The following is a 21,602-nucleotide window of genomic DNA, read 5'->3' on the forward strand; positions in this document are numbered from 1 at the left end:
AAATCATAATTAATTTGAAGGATGTGTTTTTTGGAATCAACGGGAGCCACGAGTCTATGATATTTGCCCCTTCTGTTTGTAGGTTGAAATTGTTGATCTTTTAAACGGGAAGGCAACCCCAAAACAAGAGGACCAAGGGCCACATTGCTCATCTGAGTCACCTTGGTTCATATTTAAAGATTTGTCCCTATATATTTGTATCCTAAACTTTGATTCCCCCTTGTGACCCCATACTACCCCTGGGGGCCATGATTATAACAAACTAAAATCTGAAATATGTCAGAAAGCTTTCATGTAAATATCGACTTTTCTGGCTCAGTGGTTCTTGAGAAGATTTTAAAAGATTTTTCCTATATATTTGTATGTAAAACTTTGATCCCCTATTGTGGCCCCATCAAACCCTTGGGGGCCATGATTTGAACAAACTGCAACCTGCATTATGTCAAGAAGCTTTCATGTAAATCTCAGCTTTTCAGGCTCAGTGGTTATTGAGAAGAATATTTTTAAAGATTTATCCTATATATTTGTATGTAAAACTTTGATCACCTACTGTTGCCCCATCCAACCGCCGGGGGCCATGATTGGAAAAACTGCAATCTACATTATGTCAGGACGCTTTCATGTAAATTTCAGCTTTTCTGGCTCAGTGGATCTTGAGAAGAATATTTTTAAAGATTTATCCTATATATTTGTATGTAGAATTTCGATCCCCTTTTGTGTCTCTATCCAACCCCTGGGGGCCATGATTTGAACAAACTTGAATTTGCACTATGTCAAAAAGCTTTCATGTAAATTTCAGCTTTTCTGGCCTAGTGGTTCTTGAGAAGAATATTTTCAAATGATCCAACCCTATTTTTGCATTTTTGCGATTATCTCCCCTTTGAAAGGGACATGGTCCTTCAGTTGAACAAACTTGAAAGCCCTTTACCCAAGGATGCTTTGTGGCAAGTTTGATTGAAATTGGTCCAGAGATTCTTGAGAAGAAGTCCAAAATGTGAAAAGTTTATGACGTCGACGACGACAGACAACGGACAAATTTTGATCAGAAAAGCTCACTCAAACCTTTGGCTCAGGTGAGCTATAATTACATAATAAATCATAGGATTAATTATATGATAAACATTTGTCATACACTTCTGTTGATATATGGCCTAGATAAGTTTCAGTACTGATTTGAAAACGTTAAAAATCGAAATTCTCGCCATCTGTAGAGGCTGCCATGATGTGGAACTCTTTTGTATTCAAGACCACAAAAATCAATAATTTTGATGTCACACCGTCGGTTCTGGTTTTGATGAGATAACGTCATCAAAGATGTGCATGTGGTATAATTTACGAATAAAAAGGTTGATGACTTCCTGTCAAGCTGGTAATTGCACTAATGCGAATGAAAAATGTGAAAAGGTTTTTTTCCCGAAATTTCTGACCCAAGCAAGTCATCGGAAAAGAACACACTATGTGAACTGTGGATCCATCATTTGCGTAATGACAAGTTGTGGTTCGAGACATTTGTATTAAGAAACGTGTACTGTCTGCCTGGTCGGAGACTCGACTGAACGTTTTCTTTTCTTGATTTCTTCTTGTGAAAGACCAGACTAAAATCTATACAACTCCAAACTTAACTGGTCGTGACTCGTCATGTTTACAGTGCTGCTGATGACATAAACCGGAACATACGGTATGACGTAACTATAATATCCGCTCTTTTAGCGGCAGGTAATTTGGAATAAATGATAGATTAATATTGATTTAATCGTTAAGCAAATATTTTTGTTGTTAAAGACTGTCATTTACGATATCAGAAAGAAATACTTTATTCATAAAAGCAACAATGTGGTTAGGGTTGCCTTTCTCTTTAATTGGATATGATCCAATAAATCAAATTTTGTTATAGTTACCTTTACATGTCAAAGATTGATGAATTTAAAACTCAATTTCTTTATATAATCAGTTACAATGAAATAAGTTCAAACCAATCCCTCACTTTCTCCGCGGACGGATTCAATTTTGAACATACAAAATTAACTCCGAATGTCGAATACGAAATCAGCATTACTCGCTTTGGTATTTCCTTTAGTTTGTTGCCTCAATCTAGGGCAATGTGAAGGCGGGTAAATGTTAGGATGGGGAATGTGAAAGAGGAAAATGTGAGGGAGCGGAAATGTCATTATGTGAGGTAGGGTGAATGTGAAGGTAGTGGAAATGTAAGCGGGGGGAAATATGAGGGGGCAATGTGACGAAAGGGCAATTTGAGGGAGTGGGAATGTGGGGGACCGGGAATGTGAGGGACCGGGAATGTGAGGGACGGAAAAATGTAAGGGAGGACAATGTGAAAGCATGGTGGATGACTTGACTGAGTCTATGTCCATTAACTCATAAAATTGTGAATTTTATCCATTACATCCCACATGTTGATTCTAATGAAAATTTTGTAGAGCATACCTGAATTTAATCTTCATGTATTATGTTAACTTTGTATTTTTAGAGAAGTGAACGTATTCAGTAGAAAATTAACTACTTGGTACCTTGTATGTTTGTCAGTAACGTCGTCTCGAGATCTTTAAAGGTGTCTGTAAATGAGGAAATAAATGAATATAAACAATGGTTAAACAAAGCTACCAAATGGTTTCCTGTTACATTTCCAACTATTTTCTTCGTGATAAGCCTCTGACATTCCAATGTGTTAATTTCCTCGCAACGTACACCTGGATATAAATTTCTCAGTCCACGCCAAATGAAAGGTCGTGTGGGCGGAAACTATAGAAATTAACATGGAATTTAATTTATTTCAGACATAATTTTTTGTTACGCTGATTCTATATTTTCAATGTGATTTTTTGAAAATACATGTAAAAGGAATCACTGTTTAGTTTGTTGGGCATGTGGTGGCGATTAACGACATTTAAAACATGATAATTTATGCATAACACATGCGGAAGGCCCGGGGTTCGAATCCCGGCCGCGACACACCTAAGTCGTTAAAACAGGTAGTGACAGTTCCATCGCCAAACGCTCGGCATCAGGTGTGAATGTCACGGGTCCTCGGAAATGACCTTAAAAACGGATGACCCGTGTCACAGTAGGTGTGGCACGCTAAAGAACTCTCACTGCTCAATGGCCGTAAGCGCCGAGCATAGGCCTAAATTTGAAGCCCTTCACCGGTCTTGGTGACGTCTCCATATAAGTGAAAAATTCTCGAGTGAGACGTTAAGCAAGATACAATCAATACAATCAATATGCATAACGACCATGTCGATGAATACCTCTGGTTACATAACGCTGCTACAAATATGCATATACATTTTTTATTTGGTTTTAGTAAAAACAGAACAATTTCTGCCCTGTCGATCACATCGGATTTTTTTTTATCAAAACGTATAAAATTTGCTAACAAGCATTCTGAAGTAATACTTTGGATCCCATTTACAAGTGCAATTATGACTAGGAGACAGTTATTTAATCACACATTCTTATCTACTTCACGTGTCAGTAAATTACTTTATATTACAAGGAAAAGTCACCTTTTATTTGGCTGGTTGTTGAAGCCTGTTGTTCATCTAGTCGAGCTGAAAATGTTCAACAATAGCTGTTTACCAAATTACTAAATTACATAAGAGGTTTGTACTTATACATGCAATGATATTGGTGTAAGGAATATGAAATTTATATATATATATATATATATATATATATATATATATATATATCCGACGTGAAACTAGTATGTCTAGATGAGTGAATGCAGAAGTGAAGTAATAGCTACTTACCCTCCAAAGATGTCAATAATGTTGTCTGAAGATCTTAGAAAAAATCAACAAAAGAAAATTTATACACAATTATGTTCCATTGGTGTATTACGTGAAAACAATTAACATTGTTATGAGATTATCTTTAATGTTATAATAAGGTTTGACTTGCATAATTGTCGGATTAGAAAATCAACAACCAATTTAAGACAGCGTATAATTTGTGTATGGGTTTCACGTGTCAGTAAATTACTTTATATTACAAGGAAAAGTCACCTTTTATTTGGCTGGTTGTTGAAGCCTGTTGTTTATCTAGGCGAGCTGAAAATGTTCAACAATGGCTGTTTAACAAATTACTAAATTACATAATATCGTTATAACGATCTAGTTCGTCAATACAACCTCCCATTGGGCCAAATGCTGTCTGACGTGTTTCATACCGATGGTTAAGCCGTTCTTAGCACACTGATTTTGACTGCGGATAACTCCGTTTACCTGATCAAGATATAGGGCCCATGGCCGGTGTGACCGGCCAACAGGGGATGTTTACTTCTCCTAGGCACCTGATACCACCTTTGGTGTGTCCAGGGGTCCGTGTTTGCCCAACTATCTATTTTGTATTGCTTATAGGAGCTATGAGATTGATCACTGTTCGTTATCTTCACCTTGCATAAGAAGTTTGTACTTATACATGCAATGGTATTGGTGTAAGGAATATGAAATTTGTTTAGGCGATTTCTTGTATGCATTATTTTCATTTGTTTACAAAAGTTTGATGAATTTGTTATTTTAAAAACTGTCCTCAGTTGAAGACTTGCTAAAATTCTATGCGAGAAAATAACATTTTCTTACCTCGTTTGACAGCCACACGACCTGCAAAATTATAGATTCAAAATCAAATAAAACAGCTTGATATTGTCTTCACTAAATCATTTAAACTCTGTTAGGATACAGTTTATTTTTACCTATTGACTAAGATAGAAAATTGTCAAATCCTGCAATGCATAATCTAGTCATTATTGCCATTCTTTGGTGCATTTTTCAATCAAAATGCTTTTAAGACTAAATAGGGTGTCCCTTTGCATGAGACCGCAAAAACCGAGGCCCCGTGTCACACAAATATTCCCCCTGCTCCAAGACCACGAGCGCTGAGTATAGGCCTAAATTTTGCAGTCCTTTTCCGGGAATGGTAACGTCTCCGTATAAGTGAAAATTCTTTAGCGGAACATTAAACAATATACCACTAACTAACCCCTATATCATTGATTTATGAATATGATTATCTGACCGGTTGAAAAGGGGATGCTAACTCCTCTTAGGCACCGGATCCCACCTCTGGTATGTCCAGGGGTCTGTGTTTGCTCAACTTTTAATTTTGTATTCCTTATAGGAGTTATGAGATTGATCACTTCGTTATCTTCACCTTTTCATGGCATACAATATGATAATATATCTTACGCTGGGCTGTTTTCATGGTACTCTCAAATCTTTCCATTTGTTCTGCAGAAATAAAAGAGAATTACATGGAAAATATAAAAATGCGATAACTATAAAATGCAATAATGTCTGACTGTGTTAGTGTTCGTGTGAGCTTGTCTCTATGTGTACGTGCGTTTGCTTGTGTGACACTGTGTGTAAGTCTCTCTCTGTGTATGTGTATGTGTATGTCTGTATATGTTACTGTGTGTGTATGTGTCACTGTGTGTAAGTGTGCCTCTATGTGTGTATCAATGTGTATATGTCACTGTGTGTGTATGTGTCACTGTGTGTTTATGTCACTTTTTATATATGTTTATAGGTGTGTGATAATGATCTCACCTCTTTTAACCAATAGTTCCCCTGTAAATAGATATTTCATTTTAAAAAACACAATTTCGTTTCATAAACTTCTACAAGATCATTCCTTAAGATATACGTTTGATCTAAATCATTTTACCTTGAATGTGTTTGAATTCTTTCATATACTTCTCCGCTCTAGTAGGATTAAGGTCACACGACAGCAACTCGTCTATCCCTCGTTGATACATATCACCACCTATCAACTGCTTCTCAATTTCCAGAATCGAGTTCTTCAGTTTGTTCCAGTGGTCTTGAAACACGGAATCTTCTATTTCGCCAATGGTTGAATGTGCAGAAATCAAGTTTCTCTGAATTCTGATTCGCTCTATACAGGCCGCCAGACGCGTGTCAGTATCCAGTGGAGGATTTCCCCATCCATTTTGATGTTTTGGAATCTTGCAGATGTTCCTTAAAAGGATGTACAAGACAGAGATATCCAAGTCTTTAGAGGTGAGAGTAGTGGTGCCAGACGGTGGATAAATATGTTCCTTCTGCTGAGCGTTCATGATTTTCTCCAGCTTCGTTATGTTGTTATCTAGCTCTAACCTTAGGTCAGCTGGTTTGATGTAACGACTGAGGATGTCCCTGAACAAATCGCTACAGATAGTCATGATGAGCTGACAGAGGCGGGAGAAATTCTCTGTAGCTTTCCTGGGATTGAAGTAAGGAGCGGTGGAGGATCCTGGGACGTCACCCATGGCTCCACCTGCATCAGATATCAAAATGAGAAAATTTGAGCATCCTTGGTGTTCAATAATGCATACTTATTCATGTAATATTCTCACACCAAAATATTGCTGACTTTGCATATTTCACATCTAACGGAGACATGCATATGGATGCACGTTATAGCTACATTGTTAATTGTAAAACAGCCCATTTGTTCATACTGGTACATTCCCATTGTAGGGAAAGCCAACCTACCCTTTCCTTTTAACAAAAGCTGGATCCACCACTGTCCGTGTATTACGACTGAGTAATAATACCAGTTCAACATGTTTACCTCTGTCGTACTTTCAGCACATTTAACATTTATACATTCACTATTCCTACTAAATTATGTTTTTATATTTCATTAATGTTTCGTGATGTCAATACAGATTCCAAAACGGAGTTCTGCTGACGAAGAAGGTGAAAGGGTAGGGTATTATTTCAAGTGATATAATGTTGACGGATTATATACAATTCAACACCTGAAAAGGTGAAGATAAAGAACAGTGATCAATTTCCTAACTCCTATAAGAAATACAAACCTAAGAGTTGGGTAAACACGGACCCCTTGATATATCAGAGGTGGGAATAGGTACATAGGAGGAGTAAGCATATCCTGTCAACCTGTCACACCCGCCGTGAGCCCTATATATTGTTCAGGTAAACGGCGTAATCCGTAGTCAGAATCAATGTGCCACGAACTACCTAACAATAGGTATGAAACATGTCAGACAGCATTTGACCGAATGACAGTTGTATTGGCAAACTAGATCGTCGTTACGATTACAGAATTTCCGAAATTCTTACTTTTAACTAGACCGTTGAAACCCCTGTAACATTAACTTGTTTGTCAGTAGATGCTTCTATTGAAAAATGCATCATACACAGAACAAGCTCTTGCGTATCGAATTGGTTTATAAACATAAACACCATATACAGGTGATAATGGAATATTGCTACATAAATAAGGCAAGTTGATGATGGAGAAGCTGAAGTCATCCCGTTTCATGGCTGTCGTAATTTATGTAATCTTTCGTATGTCCTGTTTGGACTCTGAATTAAGAAATGAATCAATTCTAATCCCGCGGGGATCCGGGTTAGAATAGGTCCTCAGTACCCCTTGCTTGTCTTAAAAGGCGATTAAATGTGGCGGACCTTCGGATAAGACCGTAAAAACTGGCCCCGTGTCACAGCAGGTGTGGCACGGTAAAGATCCCTCCCTGCTCAAGGGCCGTAAGCGCCAAGCATAGGCCTAAATTTTGCAGCCCTTCGCCCGCAGTGGTGACGTCTCTATATGGGTGAAAAGTTCTCGAACGTCCCGCAATATTCAATCAATCAATCTATTCTCTTGTATCATGCCTGTAAATCACATGTTTGTTTTCATGTGGAAATCCGGGTTAGAATAGGTCTTCATTAAACCTTGCTTGTCTTAAGAGACGACTAAATGAGACGGTACTTCGGATAAAACCGTAAATACTGGGGCCCCTTGTCACAGATGTGGCTCGATAAAGATCCCTCCCTGCTCAATGTCGGTAAGCGATGAACATAGGCTTAAATTTTGCAGCTCTTCAAAGTTTACGAGTGGGACGTTGAAGAATGTATAATCAACCATCTTTGTTTACATGTGTATCGATCTCGGAATGTAGATGATTAATTTTCTATTGAATGAGAAACATTCTTAGTCATTTCTAAAGTTGTTTGCAATATCTATTGATTAATTTTGATGATGATAAAATAGGATTATCAGTTTTTGGTCTCAATGACATTTTTCAACCCATACATTTATCTTTTATGTGCAAGTTTGATATGCATCAATGTTTTGATCATCTTTTGATGACGTCACGTGTATTAGAAACTAGTGAACGCGACATTCCTTTGATGTATGGTAGAACGATGAATACAACGGTATTTTTATAACACTACATCTAATTTCCCTGCTCTACTTAAACGTTGTAAATGATAAATCTTAATTTGACAGCACGTATCTCATGTCTATTTATTTCCCCGTGGGAATTCGAGTTAAAGTACCTGGCCTGCGTCGAAGATCGTAGCGGCTAGCCTATGGGCTAGGGATGGTGTCTGATTTATGTTATTTTACACTTCCTTGTGTTATTTCAAGGCGAGAAGACAACAAAACGATATTTAGTGACGTTTCGTCTCGAAATAACGCAAAGACGACAAGCTACTTTTCCCTTCAAAATAAAGACAACACATGGTAAAATGGCACAGATAAGCTACTATACCTAGACCCTAGGCTAGCCGTAGCGGTTTGAACGCAGCCCTTGTCCTCAGTACCCCTTGCTTGTCGTAAGAAGCGACTACTTGGGGCGGTCCTTCGGATGAGACCGAACTTACGAGGTCCCGTGTCACAGCAGGTGGATCACTCCTTACTCAAAGGCCGTAAACGCCGACCATCGGCCTAAATTTTGCAGTCCTTCACCGGTAATGGTGATGTCTCCATATGAGTGAAAATTTCTCAAGACGGACGTGAAATAATATAAAATCAAACAATCAATTTATTTATTGATTCCAAAACAGGGCCACTTTGAGAATATAACATACACGATTATGTAACAGTACGTAGAAAGATAACTACAGTGTATTTACACATACAAATGTGATTGTTACATTCTCAGTACTTTTTAGTGAATTGATCATTCTATACATGCATGGTTCATAAGTTAAAATATTTGTTAAAATGTAATTATATTTGATATTCATTATACAGTATCAACCAAGTAAGTCTATATGATATATATTCAGGAAACACTTGCTAAAGCTACTGTGCAGTTTTACTTCATGGTGGGAATTCTGTTTATTTCTTGTTTTCTTTTTGTGCAGAAAAACAGTACGTTTTCTAATATTGGAAAAATGCCAGATCTTAATTAAAATAAGAATAACGTGGAGCTAATTTTGCACACTGTTATCAGTAAGTCTAATCCTTTAAATCTGTAAAATTAGTGAATTTGCGTAGGATACATGGGATAAAAAGTATTTTAATTAAGAAAGTTAGCTCCTCAGCTTTTTAGTACGTAAAATGGCATAGCTGTGTAGGTAGTGGTTCAACACTTATTAAATTAATCCGAAAGTATTATACATACATACAGTTAAAATAATTTGTTTAATTCAAATTTTTTCCACTTCTACAAAAATTGACAATACCACAAACTTAGGTGCGAAACTTTTATTAAATAGATTTGGTAAACCTGTATGAAAAAGGAGAATAGAAAACCCTAAAAGTTGTTTCCTTTTAATCAGAATAAACATTGTATTTTTTTTCCAATGAATACGCCAGTATGTCAATCTGAGTAAAATCACGTCTTCGATCCGCTCCTTTATTTTCATGTTGTCGCTACATCATAAAAAGGGCGGACCTTATTTTAATCATATTACATTTACCATTATGTAATTAAGTTTTATGTGTGTTAACTAAACACATAAATCAAGAGCATTTAGACAATGTACAGTTGATACAATTTTATAAGTTACAAGAAATCGTAATTATAAAATTCTCACCGACATTGATATATGTTTATATATCGTGAAGTCAAAGCAAGGCGCAAGGCAGTTAGCATTGTACGCATTTAATATCTCTTGATTTTAAATGAATGTACGATTTATATTTAAGTTTCTCCATCAAGAACTTCACACAGCGGCAGCGTGATTACAACGCAAACATTGAGAGTGTAAAATACTATATTTAGTAATGGGAAATTCCAAAAACTTTTTAAAAATATATTTTTGGACTATGCTCAAATCACTGCCTTTTTTGTAAATATTGTGAACAGGAAGTATATATCTTAGAACTCTACTTCATTTTGTAGAAATGCCTTAATTTCCTTCAGAAAATGAAGCTTGTATAAACTGTATACTAGTTTCAAGTCTCACATTTAGTTATTTACCACAATTTCGGCTGGATATTGAAAGCTGCAGGTCATCAACTTCAACAAGTACCAATAGGTGGTAATTAAGTAGATTATCAAGAGTGAGTTTGATCTAGATTAAGAGGAAAAAAACCATAAGCGCTCACCGTCAAAAGCAGAATACCCCTTATATCCAATGTCCGTTCTTTTCCGTACAGCTATAGGATAATAGGACAACAAATTGGATATATATATCTAATTTTAGGTATGGGTTTTTCCTATGAAAGTCTAAATGCCGAAATGGTGCATCAATAGGGCTTTTCAGCCATTCTCCTATAATGGTTCTAATTTCATGGAATCAAAAGATGAAAAATCAATCTCAATTTACCTCCAGTTTTGTGTTGATCTTTTTATGTACATATTCCTCTGGATTTGGGGGGGGGGGGTCTTTAGGTATTGATCACACCGGTAATATAATCATTTTCACTATATACTATACTATATATAGAGGAAAAGCATGCAAATCACTAAAAACGAGTTTGCAGAATTGATGCCAAATAACACAGTCGGAAATGCTCTATGTTACCTGTTTCGTCTGATGACACCAGGAAAACAACACCGCGGCATTTTCGAAAAAACCGAATTTCCTGCAAACAACACTACCTTTTCCAGGGATGTCGCTAAAACGCGGAACGGAAAACTGAACGGAAGATGGAAGGGAACGGAAAACGGAACAAAATTTAAAAATTAAAATGATTAATGTAGCTAATATAACACCAAAAATCGGAAGAAAATACTTTGTTATGATTAAAATCAAAATTTTGGGAATTTGTTCATCAGCGGTAAAGCAATTTTACCTTAAAATTCTGCATCATAAATTGATTACGTTTGTATAAGAATTTACAAACCATTTTACAAGAACTTCGAAATGTCGGCATTGACAGATGTGTTAGCGAACAGCGACACCTATGGGTAGGGAATGGAAAGAACACACGTATTTATATCCCCTGCTCCCGGTGGCTAAACGTCATTAACGAACATTCACATGTAAATTTACACATAATACCATATATGTGTATACTTACCACAAGAGTGGAATGTATATTCAAGCAACAATGACAATTCGTGATCTTATTAAGTCAGCAATTTAAACATCTTGTGTTTCATATATCATTTTTTTTTAACTAACAGAGACCTTGTGACCGCAGCACTCCAATCCTATATAGGGAAGACTTATAGCAGTTTATATCTAAACTAAATACTTGTATTTAATATTTAGATCAATAATGAGACGACATTTTAATTCCATTCAAGCATAAATTGACTGTTAGTCTTTTAGATACATGTGCATGGATTTCATATCTGTTAATTCCTCATACTATGGATCGTAAACTTCACCTTAGTTCTCATTGGTTCTATTTCAATCTTTCTTTTCCGCTGCATGTCTTTTGGAACAACACTAATCCACAAGATATCGGTAGACTAAATGTGCGAACTTTCACATAGACTCATTCAAAATGAGGAAAACCTTTTATACAAACCGGACCCGTTCGCTTTAAAATTTGATGTGATCATAAATACATACATGTATTATACCAGGTGTAAAACTAGATTACGAATAAAAGCAAGTTTGATTTAAGAAGGTATGTTTGGGGAACATTGTTGAAAAAAATTATTTCATTTTTTACAATGTTGTTTTCGGGGAGGGGGGGGGGGGGGGGGGGGGCTTTGAGTCATTGGATATAGAATTTGAAATTTCAAGTCTTTTTCAGAATGATTATTTTTTTTATTGTTTTTTATCTTTATCAATATTTTTCATTATAAGTTAATGATTTTAAAATAGATATGCATTAGTATGAAGTATACAAAACGGTGGATTCTGTGGATGACGTCCCGCTCTCTCTGTAATTTCTGCTTCCCTTGTTCATGATTAAACTTTTTATTTTGCAAAATGCTGACCTTCTCGTAACATTATTGCATACAATATTTTCCGTTTTCCGTTCCGTCTTTCGTTTCATTTTCTGATTCGCGTTTTAGGAACACCCGTTTTTCACATGTGTGTAAACAGTCGGAGTCCACCTCAGGAAGTAGCCTCAGCTATCAACATAAAATAGTTCCTTTGTATACACTAGTTTATGTCTACACATTATACAACATTTTCTAATCAGGAGAAGAAAAATTAAGACAAAGGAAGAAGAAGAAATGGGAAAAATCGCGTATGAATAAAATATTCTTTTAAATATATGGAACTACAATTACCGGTGTGATAGGGTATCTGTATTGTTTCTGTCTGTCAGAAATATTCTAAATTAAGGGCATTAAATAGCTGATTCTCAAACCATTCAAATTGACACGGAAAACAAATACAGATTCTCAAACTCTTCTCAAGGACACCAGATAGCAAATTCTCAAACTATTCTAAAGAACACCAAAAACAGCTTCTAAAAGGTCAGTCGGTAAATAGCTGAAGTTTTTCTTTATTCTACCAAATGTAAGAGGTAAAAACTGTACATGTAATTCATGGCTAATTAATAACCTTTTGTACAAGTTTGTGTGTTGACCCAACCTAGGGCATTATTGTAGTTGACTGCAATTGATGAAAAAAACGGAAATGCCAAAGACAGAGGTCAGAAGATTAGACCAACGTAGGAGAAAAAAATCAAAGCGAAATAGCGAACAAGTAACGGGTGGAGTTAGCCACGAAATCGACGGATATTGTTGTATGCATCTATAATTCCACAACAGTGAATATTTCAGTTTCTTTACAACATGATTATGAAACACTCAGATCAGGGTAGAGTCCCAAACTCACATTTTTATCTTGGTACGGAAATTATTTACAATTTAGATACTCTTGTGGGGTTATGAAGGAAAGTTCACGTCTTGGGAACTGCAATTTTATGGTTTTAAGATTTGAGTTCAGTGAATGGGGCGATGCAAATTCGAAAATTACAAAATGACAACTTCATATATCTGTAATTCATTTTAACTTTCTGGATGGTTGTAATTCTTGTACACTCAATTATATCCAAAATAATAAAAATGAATTGTAAAGTAAATCCTGCAATAAACAAGTACCTGGTACATGTATCTGGTATTCGGATGAGACCACAAAAGCAGAGGCCCCCTCTCAAAGCAGATGTGGCACGTAAATGATACCTCCCTGCTCAATATTGGTAAGCGATGAGCATAACCTCAATTTTGTAGCCCTTCAAACTTGTTTACATGTGTATCGATCTCGGAATGCATGTAGATTATTAATTTTCTTTTGAATCAAAAATATTCTTCAGTCATTTCTAAAGTTGTTTGCAAAATATATTGATTAATTGTTATGATTATAAAATTCTATTATCAGTTATTGATATTGTTATACATGTATTCACAAAACACGGAGCGAGTATAAAACCAGTTGCATGGGGGAATCACGGAAAACCTACATGACCTAGACATTTAACAAAAGTTTCAACACACCGTCTCGTTTGGATTTAAATGACATTTTAAACCCATACATTTATCTTTTATGTGCAAGTTTGACATCCATCAATGTTCAGAGCATCTTTTCATGACGTCACGTGTATTAGAAACTAGTGAACGCAACATTCCTTTGATCTATGGTAGAACGATGAATCCAAGCGTATTTTTATAACATACTACATCTAATTTCCCTGCTCTACTTAAGCGTTGTAAAAGGAAAATGTTAATTTGACAGCACATATCTCGTGTCTATTTATTTTCCCATAGGGATTCGGGTTGGAGTACCTGGCCTGCGTCGAAGATCGTAGCGGCTAGCCTAGGGGCTAGGTATGGTAGCTGATTTACACTTTATTGCGTTATTTCGGAGCGAAAAGACAACAAAACTATATTTAGCAACTTTTCGTCTCAAAATAACGAAAAGATGACAAAATGATAAGATTAGCCACTTTCCCCTTCAAAATAACGAAAGAACAACACATTGTAAAATGCCACAAATCAGCTACTATTGCTGGGATAAAAGTTAGAAATTCATTTCAAAATTAAGGATGATATTTTCCTCATGCATAGCTCTGATCCTTGGACGAATTTGGCTCCAGTGATTTGGCACTCTAGTTTTCCTTTTAGCTCTTACAAGTTTTTTGTCATTTCCAATTTCCAAAATTTCGGCATGAGCATCACTGAAGAGACATTATTTGTCGAAATGCGCATCTGGTGGATCAAAATTGGTACCGTATAAGTTTTACAATACTATACTTAGCCCTTAGGCTAGCCGCTACGATCTTGAACGCAGCCCTTGTCCTCAGTACCCCTTGCTTGTCGCAAGAGGCGAATAAATCGGATGAGACCGCAAAATACGAGGTCCCGTGTCACAGCAGGTGGATTCTTCCCTACTCAAAGGCCGTAAACGCCGACCATAGGCCTAAATTTTGCAGTCCTTCACCGGTAATGCTGATATCTCCATATGAGTGAAAATTTCTCAAGAGGGACGTTAAACAATATAAAATCAATTAATCAATTAACGTATTTATTGATTCCAAAACAGGGCCACTTTGAGCATATAACATATATGATTATTTAACAGTACATAAAAATATAACTACAGTGTATTTACACATACAAATGTAATTTTTCCATCTAGTACTTTTCAGCGAATTTGATCATTTTATACATGCATGGTTCATAAGTTGAAATATCTGTTAAAATGTAATTATATTTAATATTCATTATACAGTACCACACCAGTAAGCCTATATGGTATATATTCAGGAAACCCTTGCTAAAGCTACTGTGCAGTTTTACTTGACGGTGGGAATTCTATGTTTATTTTCTGTTTTCTTTCTGTGCAGAAAAACAGTAAGTTTTCTAATATTGGAAAAATGTCTGATCTTAATTAATCTTAGAATAATTTGGAGCTAATTTTGCAGACTGTTATCTTTAAATCTGTAAAATTAATGAATTTGCGTATGATACATGGGATAAAAAGTATTTTAATCAAGAAAGTTAACTCCATAGCTTTTCAGCACAAGTACGTAAAATGACATAAATATGTAGGTAATGGTTCAACACTTATCCAATTAATTCAAACTCGTTATACATATATCCAGTTAAACTAATGTGTTTTAATTCAAATTTTTTCCACTTCCACAAAAATTGACAATACTTCAAACATAGGTGCGAAACTCTTTAAATAAACTTGCTAAACCTGTATGAAAAAGGAGAATAGAAGACCCCAAAAGTTGTTTTCCTTTTTAATCAGAATAAACATTCTATTTTACTTTATTTTTGAATACGCCATTATGTCAGTCTGATTAAAATCAGGTCCCCAATCCGCTCCTTTATTTTCATGTTGTCGCTACACCATAAAAAGGGAGAACCTTATTTTAATCAGATTGCCATTATGTAATTGCCTTGTATATTTGTCAACAAATTACATTAATCATTCATTTAACCAAGAGCATGTAGACAGTGTACAGTTGATACAATTGAAATTACAAGAATTTATAATTATAAAATTCTCACCGACATTGATATCTATTTTAATAAGGTACATGTATTTATACATTGTCTCTCATGAAGTCAAAGCAAGGCAAGTACAAGCATTATATACATTTAATGTGTCTCTTGATTCTAAATCAATGTACAATTCATTTTCAAGTTTCTCCATCAAAACCTCTATACCGTCACGGGCAGCGTGGTAACATCGACAGTGTAAAATACTATATTTAGTAATGGGAAATTCCAAAGTTTTTAAAAATATTTTTAGACTATGCTCAAATCACTGCCTCTTTGTATATATTTTGAACAGGATTAAGTATATATATTAGAAATCTACTTCATATTGTAGAAATGCCTTAATTTCCATCTGAAAATGAAGCTTAAAGTCTGCCACTGTATACTAGTTTCAAGTCTCACATTTAATTATTTTCGGCTGGCTATTTATATCTGCAGCTCAACAACTTCAACAAGTACCAATGGGTGGTAATTATGTTGATTATTATGAAGATTGAGTTTAATCTAGATTAAGAGGGGGGAAAAGTAAACACTCATTAAATTAAACACTCACCGTCAACAGGAGAATACTCCTTATCTGATGTCCTTTCTACACACCCCTACTAACGTTATCTTATTTAAATTTACACCACGTGTTGTTTTTTTTTACCCATTAAAAGGTTAGAGGTGAGGTCAAATTCCGCAGTGAAGGAAACCGGAAATAAATCTGCCAAAGCTATAGTCATTTTCTATATAATATACATGTATCATCAATGCATTGCAATTACGTATGAAATTCAATAAAGTACTGTCATACGGCGATGATTGTGAAATAGTGAAAAGTTCAGGAAGTTAATGTCATTTAAAGATCTAGATTGTAGTTTACCTAATATTTAGTCTTACTGTCGTGTCATGAGGGGGGAGGGTCTTTTTTTCTTCTGTCGGGGGGGGGGGGGGGGGCAACGGTAATAATTCCATTGTTTATAACATATGCAATTAAAGAAATTGTGGTGACTGCTCTCTTCCATTTTCATTATAGTGGTAGTTAGGGTAAAGACAGAACTGCAAACATGTATGCATGTATTGATGGAAAATCTGTATATATGTCAACCCCCATCCTCCCCGAATTACGAAATCGAAGGTAAGAAAGAAATTGATCTTTGGTAGTACTTAGGAGAAAAATTCCCCCTCCCCGATTTAGGATTTTGAAGAGTGGGCAAGTCACAGGACAAAAGAATTTTTTTTTTCTCTTGTCAAGGATTTTTAACAAATTAAATTATCTTCAGCATTGGTTACAAAAAAAAGTGAGAGAAAATTTAGCATTGAAAATAAAATTGGTGAAGAAAATGTGCGATTCCTCCCTTACAGTATAATTGCGACTCATATTAACTGCACAAAATAATATATCACATTATCAGTAAATAGTCAACGTCACAGAAAAAAAAAATGAAATTGAGGTTATTGTTAGATACTATTACTACACTTTTATAGCATGCCATTTTTAGATTTATTCCTCTTTGAAGATATCTCATAAATTTTATAAGATATCTTATAAAACTTACAAGATACCTTCTAAAGTTTACGAAATATCTTAATTGTATCCTTTATAATTGGATATCTGATAAAAGATATATTTTATATTTTTTTCTTAACAATATGTTATATATTTTTAAGATAGCTTATATAAAACATATATCTAATGTCTTTTAAGATATCTCAAACTTAATCAGATATCTTATATATTTTATAAGACATCTCAAAAATGAATTTTTATAAGATATCTTGTAAACTTTATAATGTATCATATGAATTTACTTTTATAAGATATCTCATAAAAGATATGAGATATCTTGCATGTATATTATAAGATAGATCATAAAGTTTATGAGATATTTTTTTTTTAAAATTGTTTATGAGATATCTTATAAGATATGCAAGATAACTTATAAAGCTTGTGAAAAATCTTATAAAGCATTTAAGATATCTTATGTTTTATAAGATATCATTAAAACAAATTTAAGATATCTTCTATTTTTATAAGATATCTGTTAAACATTTAAGATATCATTTGATATACAAGATATCTTATAAAGCTTAGGAGATATCTTTCATAATTTATAATATATATCTTAAATATTTTATAAACTGTAAATTATTTGAGATATCTTTATAAGATTTATTAGATATCTTATCAGAAATAGAAGATATTTCATAAATTATATACGAAATCCTTATAGAAATAGATATAAATATGGCGTGCCATACTCCTCACTTAGAAAGAAGCTAGATTAGCAGGTTTTATACAAATTATATGAATATATACATATTTTCTATATATTTTAAGAAATATCTGTGAAAAGCCTAATATGCATTTTCATAAATTTAAAACTTAACACACCACTTTTACTCTTTATACTAAAGCAATTCATCAGCAAATGTGAATCATTACTACGGCTGTGCTCTGCAATGCATGCAAACAGGTAGTTATAGTTATACAGTATTAAAGTTGGTTAAGACATACGGTGTACTATGTACAAGTTACTGCTCATAAATGGAAATTGAATGGTTGAAAATTTTCCACATTTATTGAAATATACATAGTTTTCTTATCTATATGTATTGATCAGAAAGTAAGACAATGTTACACCACTGTATCTGTATAAAAGTTTTTTTTAGTTTTAAATATTAAAGAAATTAAACCTTTAGAGTGGAAAATCTTTACGATATGTCTATATATACATAAAATCAGATGCTGAAAGTTTACAAAATTTAATTCAATATCAGTATATATACATACATTTTCAAGTTATAACAATGTCTTTAAAATTCTGGGAAGTTATTTTTATAACTTTAGTCTGAGACATGCACTTTAGAGCATCCTAGCTAGATTACAGGATTTGAAGGTAGATCTTAATGTAAACTGATGAAATCATTTAGGAATGTGCACTGCACACAAGCTATTTCCTCAAAACGAATCTCTGAAAGAAAAAAATTCACAATGATCAATATAAGCAAACTTAATTTCATTTTCCAGTATGAAATATGAATACTGATTGATTGTTTTTTACGTTCGTCGAGAATTGTTCACTCATATTGAGATTGAGACTTCACCAGCTGAAGGTGAGGTACAACAAATTTAGATCTATGCTTAACGCTCAGGGCCGTAGCAGTGAGGGTTCTCTATAGTACCAACTTAAAGACTTTGTATGATATATGTAAATCAACACAACATGATGTACTAATTTGGACCTGTCCTAAAGTCAAAAAAAGAAAAAGATGGGATTGCGAAATTTACAATTTTGGTGCATCCTTTTCTGCTTTTCCTAATTATGCATGGACTTTTTATACTGTATCAGCAAACTTAAAGAAGTCTTTCAAATGATAAGGACAATAATCACTTTGGAACCACAGCCCCTACCCCTGGAATCATGAAATTACTTCCAATTTTGGTAAAAGCCTGCCTTAATTACTCCTTCTAAATATCTATTTTGTTTCAATTTAGTATCAATAGCATTAAAGACAAGAGGCCCATGGGTCACATTGCTCACATGAGTTACCTTGGCCCATATTTAAAGATCGTTCTTGTATATTTGCATGTAAAGCTTTTATCCCTATTGTGGCCCCAACCTACCCCCGTAATCATGATTATTACAAAATTGAATCTGCACTATATCAAGAAGCTTTCATGTAAATGTAAATTTCGTTGTCCCAATGATTTCTTCAGAAAAAGATTTTCCTTATATATTTGTATGTTAAACTTTGATCCCCTATTGTGGCCACACCCTTCCCTGGGGGGGGGGGGGGGCATAATTTTAATAAACTTAAATCTGCAATATGTCAGGAAGCTTTCACATAAATGTAAGCCTTTCTGGCCAAGTGATTCTTAACAAAAATTTAAAAGATTTTCCCAATATACATGTATTTGTATGTGAAATTTTGATCCCCTATTGTGGCCCCATCCTTCCCCCCGGGGCTATGGTTTTAACAAACTTGAATCTGCACTATGTCAGGAAGCTTTCATGTAAATATAAACTTTTCTGCTCCATAGGTTCTTGAGAAGATTTTATAATATTTTCCCTATATATTTGTATGTAAAACTTTGATCCCCAATTCTTGCCCCATCCTATCCCCGGGTCCCATGATTTTATCAAACTTGAATCTGCACTATGTCAGGAAGCTTTCTTGTAAATTCGTGCTTTCCTGGCCCAGTGGCTCTTGAGAAGAAGACTTATAAAGATTTCCCCTATACCTTTGCATGTAAAACTTTGATCCCCTATTGTGGCCCCATCCTATCTCTAAGGGTCATGATTTTAATAAACTGAATCTACACTATTCCAGGAAGCTTGCATGTAAATTTCAGTTCTTCTGGCCCTGTGGTTCTTGAGAAGATTTTTAAATGACACCACCCTATTTTGTGATTATATCCCCTGTGATGGGTGGCAAGCTAGGCTGAAATTAACACTATGGTTCTGGAGAAAAAGTTGAAAAGGTTGAACAGATGGACTGATGACAGCAAAAAGTGATCAGAATTGCTCTTTCAAGCTTTCAGCTTATGTGAGCTAAAATCGATTTCAATTTTTCTTTGCTATGTGATTTATTTCTATCTACACTATATACACTATGCCTATTTTACCAAAAAGAAAAATCTTAATTGTAACTTTACATATATATTTTATGATTTTTTTTCAAAATAGATATTTAATATAGAAGAGAAACAAAAATACCACAATCACAATTTCAAACTAAAGATTGTTTTTTAGTGAGCTCCCCAAATTGGAAGTTCTCCGAATGAAACTGCCTCTTATTGTACTGTATGGTATGGAGGAGAAAGCAGGAGCATATAAGCATTATGAACTCCAATAAGCCATATAGAAGTGTTCACAAATTATCTTATACCCCCACCCCTCAGATTTTAAGAAAACAATTGGATCCTCCTGTCCCTACAATATGCCTATCTGCAAATGGCATTGAAGTATTGTGAATTAAAAGTTGAAGTCTAACTCAGATAATCCGTATAAGAGGAGAAGCATTCACAAGCTATTTAAACATCTTCCACCCCTCTTAGATCCACTATAACTTTTAGGAAAATAATTGGATTCTCCCGTCCCAACAATATGCACATTTACATATTGTAATGAAGCATTGTACAAAGTTTCAAGTCTATCCGATAAGCCATATAGGAGGAGAAGCGTTCAGAAGAATTTGTTACAGACAGATGGACAGACAGAAGGTACAAAAACATTATGTCTTGCTCCCCCTGGAAGAGGGGAGACATAATAAACTAACTGTAACATCACGCTTCAAAATACTTACGATTTATACTAAGACACTGAATACTTACAATTTACACAAAGACACTGTACTATTTGATGGGCAGCAATTATAACATAGGGATGGCTTCTAAAAGGAAAAAAAACAATCATGCAGTTATTCAGTATGTAACAAAAATGTAATATTATGAAATTATACGATTTGTCAATAATTAAGATTCAGTATTCCATGAAACAGTGTGTGTCATCTGCAAGTGTACTATACTCAACCAAGACAGAAAGACAGGCAAAGTGATAGCATAAGCAATAATGTATCTCTTCATGAAAATATTTCTAAGATCTGCTACATGTATAATTATTAGCTTTATTCTTATAATCTTGAATTTTTTGACTTGTATCTGATGAAAGTTTTGAGGTAGAAATTGTGTTTGTGCCTTTGTATGCATGTACATAATTTGTAAAATATTCCTAAGTAGATTTTACATAATAAAACACTGAACACATATATACATGTACTTCATAACTTCTGTTACATGTACATATACAACCATGAAAAGATGTTAAATATTTACTATAACAATTTTTTAAGAAACATAATTTTATCTGCAAGCAGTGTATAGCTTGGCCAAAACTTTAAGGACAGGTAAAATGGCCTTGCTTTGTAGGTGACAGAATAATCTCCTTTAAAATCTTGAAAACATAATCATTAT

General features: G+C 34.5%; 2 protein-coding genes across 13 annotated transcripts in view; both read right to left on the reverse strand.

The window, feature by feature from the left end:
• The window catches only part of LOC130046538 (uncharacterized), a 248,343-nt gene that overhangs the window by 155,695 nt on the left and 71,046 nt on the right, over positions 1 to 21,602 (reverse strand). The gene's annotated exons all lie outside the window — the stretch shown is intronic.
• The window catches only part of LOC130048043 (uncharacterized), a 51,440-nt gene that overhangs the window by 19,206 nt on the left and 10,632 nt on the right, over positions 1 to 21,602 (reverse strand). The window contains exons 3-11 of one of the 8 annotated variants that reach the window (XM_056144050.1): positions 20,964 to 21,022; positions 5,683 to 6,291; positions 5,565 to 5,585; positions 5,205 to 5,246; positions 4,599 to 4,619; positions 4,023 to 4,067; positions 3,768 to 3,800; positions 3,522 to 3,566; positions 2,526 to 2,570 (exon numbers count right to left, since the gene is read on the reverse strand). In XM_056144050.1, coding sequence (XP_056000025.1) covers positions 2,526 to 2,570; positions 3,522 to 3,566; positions 3,768 to 3,800; positions 4,023 to 4,067; positions 4,599 to 4,619; positions 5,205 to 5,246; positions 5,565 to 5,585; positions 5,683 to 6,283 — 853 coding nt within the window. In that variant the 5' untranslated portion in view covers positions 6,284 to 6,291; positions 20,964 to 21,022. Of the gene's footprint in view, positions 1 to 2,525; positions 2,571 to 3,521; positions 3,567 to 3,767; positions 3,801 to 4,022; positions 4,068 to 4,598; positions 4,620 to 5,204; positions 5,247 to 5,564; positions 5,586 to 5,682; positions 6,292 to 8,539; positions 17,141 to 20,963; positions 21,023 to 21,602 lie in introns of those variants that run through there. The other 7 variants (XM_056144054.1, XM_056144049.1, XM_056144048.1 and 4 more) reach the window with 7 other exon arrangements.

Source organism: Ostrea edulis, chromosome 7, assembly GCF_947568905.1.
Source record: "Ostrea edulis chromosome 7, xbOstEdul1.1, whole genome shotgun sequence".
NCBI classification, from domain to species: domain Eukaryota; kingdom Metazoa; phylum Mollusca; class Bivalvia; order Ostreida; family Ostreidae; genus Ostrea; species Ostrea edulis.